The sequence below is a fragment of the Limulus polyphemus genome, unplaced genomic scaffold, assembly GCF_000517525.1.
Source record: "Limulus polyphemus unplaced genomic scaffold, Limulus_polyphemus-2.1.2 Scaffold4960, whole genome shotgun sequence".
Classification (NCBI taxonomy): domain Eukaryota; kingdom Metazoa; phylum Arthropoda; class Merostomata; order Xiphosura; family Limulidae; genus Limulus; species Limulus polyphemus.
Window position 1 is genome coordinate 11,741 of NW_013670570.1, and position 6,197 is coordinate 17,937.

General features: G+C 30.5%; 2 protein-coding genes and 1 long non-coding RNA gene across 5 annotated transcripts in view; 2 read left to right on the plus strand and 1 right to left on the minus strand.

Moving 5' to 3' along the window:
* Positions 1-2,081, plus strand: part of LOC106471916 (protein FAM207A-like) — a 10,895-nt gene extending 8,814 nt beyond the window's left edge. For all 3 annotated transcript variants that reach the window (XM_013932541.2, XM_022400533.1, XM_022400534.1), the window contains exons 5-6: positions 778-837; positions 1,836-2,081. In XM_013932541.2, coding sequence (XP_013787995.1) covers positions 778-837; positions 1,836-1,956 — 181 coding nt within the window. In that variant the 3' untranslated portion in view covers positions 1,957-2,081. The remainder of the gene's footprint in view (positions 1-777; positions 838-1,835) is intronic.
* A 1,998-nt stretch (positions 2,082-4,079) lies between these two features.
* The window catches only part of LOC106471913 (WW domain-binding protein 2-like), a 21,054-nt gene continuing 18,936 nt past the window's right edge, over positions 4,080-6,197 (minus strand). The window contains exon 8 of the mRNA XM_022400538.1: positions 4,080-5,665. Within this exon, the coding sequence (XP_022256246.1) occupies positions 5,612-5,665 (54 nt within the window). The 3' untranslated portion in view covers positions 4,080-5,611. The remainder of the gene's footprint in view (positions 5,666-6,197) is intronic.
* LOC111088996 overlaps positions 6,028-6,197 on the plus strand; it is a 1,491-nt gene continuing 1,321 nt past the window's right edge. Inside the window, exon 1 of the long non-coding RNA XR_002613375.1 lies at positions 6,028-6,181. This is a non-coding gene — a long non-coding RNA (uncharacterized LOC111088996). The remainder of the gene's footprint in view (positions 6,182-6,197) is intronic.

The following is a 6,197-nucleotide window of genomic DNA, read 5'->3' on the forward strand; positions in this document are numbered from 1 at the left end:
CTTAGTTGTTTCAAGTAGGTGTTCTTACATTGGATACTTGGTTGTTTCAAGTAGGTGTTCTTACATTGGATACTTGGTTGTTTCAAGTAGGTGTTCTTACATTGGATACTTGGTTGTTTCAAGTAGGTGTTCTTACATTGGATACTTAGTTGTTTCAAGTAGGTGTTCTTACATTGGATACTTGGTTGTTTCAAGTAGGTGTTCTAACATTGGATACTTGGTTGTTTCAAGTAAGTGTTCTAACATTGGATACTTAGTTGTTTCAAGTAAGTGTTCTAACATTGGATACTTAAAATTAAATTAAATTAAATTAAAATTTGATTTATTAACTATGTTTTGATGCCAAATTTATTTGTAAACATTGATAATAAAGTAAATTAATTAAATTTTGAATATGACTTTGTAGAAGGTTGTAAGAGGTGCACTTTGATCTACCTGTAGCGAGAAGGATATATAGAAAATATCTTCTGTAAAAATCAGCTGTTCAGGTACTTTAAATTACTTGCGTATATACACCTTTTCTTTGTTTTGGCATCAGCAAACAACATACTATTTTTCCTTTTAATAGTAACATAGCATAGCTATATTTTCTAAATGTTGCTATAAATACTGCTTGCAGACTATAAATAAGGGAATCCTTTTATACAAAAGTTTGAAATTCACCCTGTTGTAAAACTTTTTTCTGTATTATCGTCCCTTTAATGATCCTTAAGCTTATAAACATTGGAAATATCTACAAGTTTTGTTTGAAAATGAAATGACATTTTTATTTTATAGTTCACAAAAACTTGACAAACCACAAGGAAAAAAAACACTCAAGGCACAACAGAAAGCAATGTAAGTACAGTTTATCTAATGCGATTAAAAAGTTATCTATGTATACGCTACATAAGTTTCTGTATTGTGGAATAGGGTGAGATAGAGGATACCATGGTCTATGTATACACTACATAAGTTTCTGTATTGTGGAATATATACATAGACCATGGTATCCTCTATCTCACCCCACTACATAAGTTTCTGTATTGTGGAATATATACATAGACCATGGTATCCTCTATCTCACCCCGCTACATAAGTTTCTATATTGTAGAACAGGGTGAGATAGAGGATACCATGGTCTATGTATACCCTACATATGTTTCTGTATTGTGGAACAGGGTGAAATAGAGGATACCATGGTCTATGTATACACTACACAAGTTTCTGTATTGTGGAATAGGGTGAGATAGAGGATACCATGGTCTATGTATACACTACATAAGTTTCTGTATTGTAGAATAGGGTGAGATAGAGGATACCATGGTCTATGTATACACTACATAAGTTTCTGTATTGTGGAATAGGGTGAGATAGAGGATACCATGGTCTATGTATACGCTACATAAATTTCTGTATTGTGGAATAGGGTGAGATAGAGGATACCATGGTCTATGTATACACTACATAAGTTTCTGTATTGTAGAATAGGGTGAGATAGAGGATACCATGGTCTATGTATACTTTCTGATAACCAAAAATGTATCATTCCACTACACAGAGGCGAAACTATGAATTTTGAGCAACTTTATCTGTACTTGTGCGTCATAGCTTATTTTATCCCTTATGATGTAAAAAGAAACAGGTTTATTGCAAGAAAATAAGCATTGGTGATCTGGAGATAGAATATATTGTTCATTATTGATGTCAGAATTAGTTTTCTTTTAAAACTTAAGTTAACAAGTTGTCATTGTTATCCTTAGAGTTAATTTCACTGATTACTTTGTTTGAGTTTTCCTAATGTTAATTAGTTTATAAAAGATTTTCAGAAGTGTTCTGTTGTATTTTTCTGCCAGGTTACAGGACATAGAAACTTTTCAATATGTTTTGAAACATCCAGCTTTCCAAGAAGATCCAATTGGAACTGTAACAGCTCACATCTGTAAAAAACTCGAGCAGGAAACTATGGATAGTTAGCAAAATATGCTAAAATGTTGTCTACATTTCTGAAGTGTGAAACATGAATTATGTTTGTTATAATTAACAAGTTGTCAGTGCTTCAGTGTAAACAATCATGCTGAATATAGTTATTATTTATGTGATACTGTTTTTTACGAGATAAATGCTGATAACGGAAACTACCGAACAGAGAGAGATATTTCTCACACAATAAAAACAGAATCCTCATGTAATGGAGCGTACATAAAAAACTAGCAGAATTATTTTATTTATTAAGTTTACGAATAAACATTTTAACAGAAAATAGAAAGTTATGAATTTTCACAAGCGTCGGAACATAATTCTTTGGGTGTTTTGAACTAAATAGAGATATGAAAGCAGATTTGTTAGCTGTAAACTTTCTGAGAAGAGTAACATACCGTAACAGTTTTACATCTTCCTTATGTTTTCATCATTTTCTGTATTGTTTGTTACACAGTTCCTTCCTAAAGGTTTGATTAGCAAGCCTCATCGGGGGTTGTTTTCAGTTCCAAACTAAAACATCTACAATAGTACTGTCATTATGCTTTTTTTTTCTTCACAAGTACAAAGAAATAGGTTACAAGATTTTGTCTTTATTCATTTATAACCTATTAACTCTAATATAAAATACAGACATGAACTTTTAAGATGTATCCATAGCTTGATTTCAAGAAAATGAAATGTCATAAAACTTTAGTTAAACAATATACAGAAGTTTAGATGTCCTCCATTGGAAGTTCATAAATTTTATTCACTTTAGTTATTTAGCAAAAGGTTTGTTTTTGTGGATGAGGTAAAAAAGTTACAAAAAAATAGGTTTCTACAATTATTTATTCCATGAACTTTTTTTGCAAAACTCCAAAAATATTCATACCCATTGATAGTATTGTTTTTAGGGCATGTATTTTGTGTGTAACTCTGAATTTGTAGTTTCCAAATAATTCTCAAGTCAATCCGTTTATAATATTTTCTTATTCTTTTGCTTTAAGCTACTTGTATGTCTAGCCATATATAATAGAACAAAGGCCATCAGACAGCATATCACAAGTCATAAAAAAAATAAGTATGGTGTAGGTATAGCCAAAAATTACAGAAACAAGGTAGGGATGAATATATAAAACCATTTTTTTCCAGACCCACCCATACATACTAAACACTACCATGCTTAATGATAACAGTATTTGTGGTGGGTCATTTTTCTCAGTGTACTTCTTTATTACAGTTTACAACTTTCAAACAAAAGCTATTCTTAAATAACATTATTTTGTTAATAGGTAAGATTAGAACAAAACTGGGAATTAGAATCCATAACTAAGTTTTTTTTCAAAGGTATTTCTAATAAAGCTATCAGTATTATAAATTGATAAAAGTATTTGTGTAATAACAGTCAACTTCTAACCTTTGTTTGTAATCTTACTGTCTGTGAATGGATTTCTTAATTCACTTGCTCTTATACTGTGAACTTCAGGAAATAATATCATTGATAGAGATAATCCGTTTTATAGAAATAACATTTGTAAACCGTGAGGTTTGTATTCATCCATACAGTTGTTTAACCAAATATTTTCATTTTCACATAGAAACGAGTTAAACTTGACGCTAAAATTCACCACCCAAAATGATATTTGATTTCAAGTAATCTTCAAGTCATTTTTGTAACTAAGATCGTGTCAGTTTTGTTACTTCCATATGGTCCACAAAAGTGTTCTGTTTCAAGAGTAACAAATATTTTCATGTATGCCGTGTTGTAGCCTACAGAGTCCATAATTCTTCTCGTGATTCATGGAATGGCCGCCCGACAGACAACACACAACTCTATAGTGGTGCGAGTGGTTAAAACAGTGACCCCTAGTTAGTTGTGTGAAGAGCCAGGAGAATGTAACAGCTTAAAAAACAAAGTTGTGTAGTGTAACATTGTATAGAAATCTTTCACTGCCATGGAACATTTATTTGATATATACTACACAACTATGTAAATTTCGACTCTTGGGTCACAAGGGCATCGACCACCTCTTTCAATGTAAATTTATCAGTCTCAAAAATGAATAAGATATTGACATGTTTATTAAAATAAAACTGGCATGAGGAGAGTAGTTTATCATGACAACATAATAACGAACTAACTTTAATGGTTTTTATTTCTCAGTTTAAGTTGAACGTACATCATGACAACACAATAACCAAATAACTTTAATGGTTTTTATTTCTCAGTTTAAGTTGAACGTACATCATGACAACACAATAACGAACTAACGTTAATGGTTTTTATTTCTCAGTTTAAGTTGAACGTACATCATGACAATAACGAACTAACTTTAATGGTTTTTATTTCTCAGTTTAAGTTGAACGTACATTTCCATCATTTCATAACATTAAAAATATTCAATAACAGTCACTATTATGTTAAACATACGATTTATCAATACCTTACGTTTATATGTTATCCAAAATATAAAGGACTCGAATCAGAGCTGAAACAGAAACACAAGTGGAATACTAGTGTTAAAAATAACATGAAGATCTAGAAGGAGACATTGGAATGTCAAAGAATCAGAGAACTTGTATCAAATTATATAATAGTGAAGTAAAAGTGGCTGTAGATTTAACATCTATGAATACGACTTTTCACCTCTGGTCGTCATGTTTTATAGATCTGGTTTTACACACAGTAATTTTGTATTTAAAAGCATCATTCTGTTTATCTGAAACTTTTTGTGAGAAAAATAAGTGCAAGTAACTACATAGTGAGTAAAATAGTAGCCATTTTGACTAGAAAGCCCTCGTGTCAGGTGAATCTAAAGATATCAAGAGAGTAATTTTTATATACAATTTTGAATTGAATATGTTTTGTAAGTGAAACAAACAAGAAAAATCAGGAATGTATTCATTGCTAATTTTTCTGTACATAACATTTACACTGATAAAATTGTTTATAGATACAGACATCTTTTTGACATCATTCAACTTTTGAGATATTAAAAATATCAATCTGACTTTTGTTAGAAAATTATACAGATATGAAACCACTGGCTGTATTAAACCAATCACTGCAACAATGTTAAATTTGACAAATTCTCTAAGAAATTTTATTTAAATACAAACATGTTTAATCTAAAATCATTTTAATTAAATGTTTACTAATGGACATTAATTACTGAAAGGCTATTAGCAGTAACCATATTTTTAATAAGTACAGGAATCATCCAGTTTAGAGGAAAAAAAATCAGAAATGCAATTTTTTTTAGACAAAATTTTGATTATTTCTATAACTAATACACATAATATCAAAGAAATAACTTCAAAGCGGAACTATTTTCCTAAAGAAACCTAAACCCAATCTTGCTATTTTTATTTTAAAGCAGTGTCAATACAAATTTCTAGTGTTAAACTAGTAGAAGAAAATATTATATATACATCAATTTAATACCACATCTAGTTATTTCACTTTTATATAGAAACAGTTTATCTGGTACTCAAAGCTAGCCAATCACTGATGCATATTAAAATATTACAAGCTAAGAGGTACTATTTTTTTTATCAGAATTCACTAATACAAAATAATTAGTTAATGCCATTTTACAAATCTGACAAACCAGTTCTTTAAATCAAATAATAAAAAGTTTTCGTTAATCTCTCTCTCTATCTTGAAGAGTTAAAGACTTTTCTTGGTTGCTTCCGAGTAGGATGGGGGTGCCCCTTGATCTTGCTGTGAAGTAAGATATTTCATTAGCTTCATAAACTTACAATAAAATGTTTCACCCACTTTTTGATCAAATTTATAGTGACAGATAAGATATGAGGAATACCTACCCGACAATATTTAACTTTATTAACATTGCCACATGTACTTCCCCGTATATAATACTAGAAAGGAAGTTTGAAACTACTATGAAAATAGGCCATTCTCCTCCACATTTTCCAATGGTTACCAGTTTTAAAATCAAACGTGGATGTTGGGAGAGTTGATATCTGTAAAGGTAGCACTGAAAGATTTAACCCAAATTACAAACGTGGATGTTGGAAGAGTTGATATCTATAAAGGTAGCACTGAAAGATTTAACCAAAATTACAAACGTGGATGTTGGAAGAGTTGATATCTATAAAGGTAGCACTGAAAGATTACAAACGTGGATGTTGGGAGAGTTGATATCTATAAAGGTAGCACTGAAAGATTTAACCAAAATTACAAATGTGGATGTTGGGACAGTTGATATCTATAAAGGTAGCACTGAAAGATT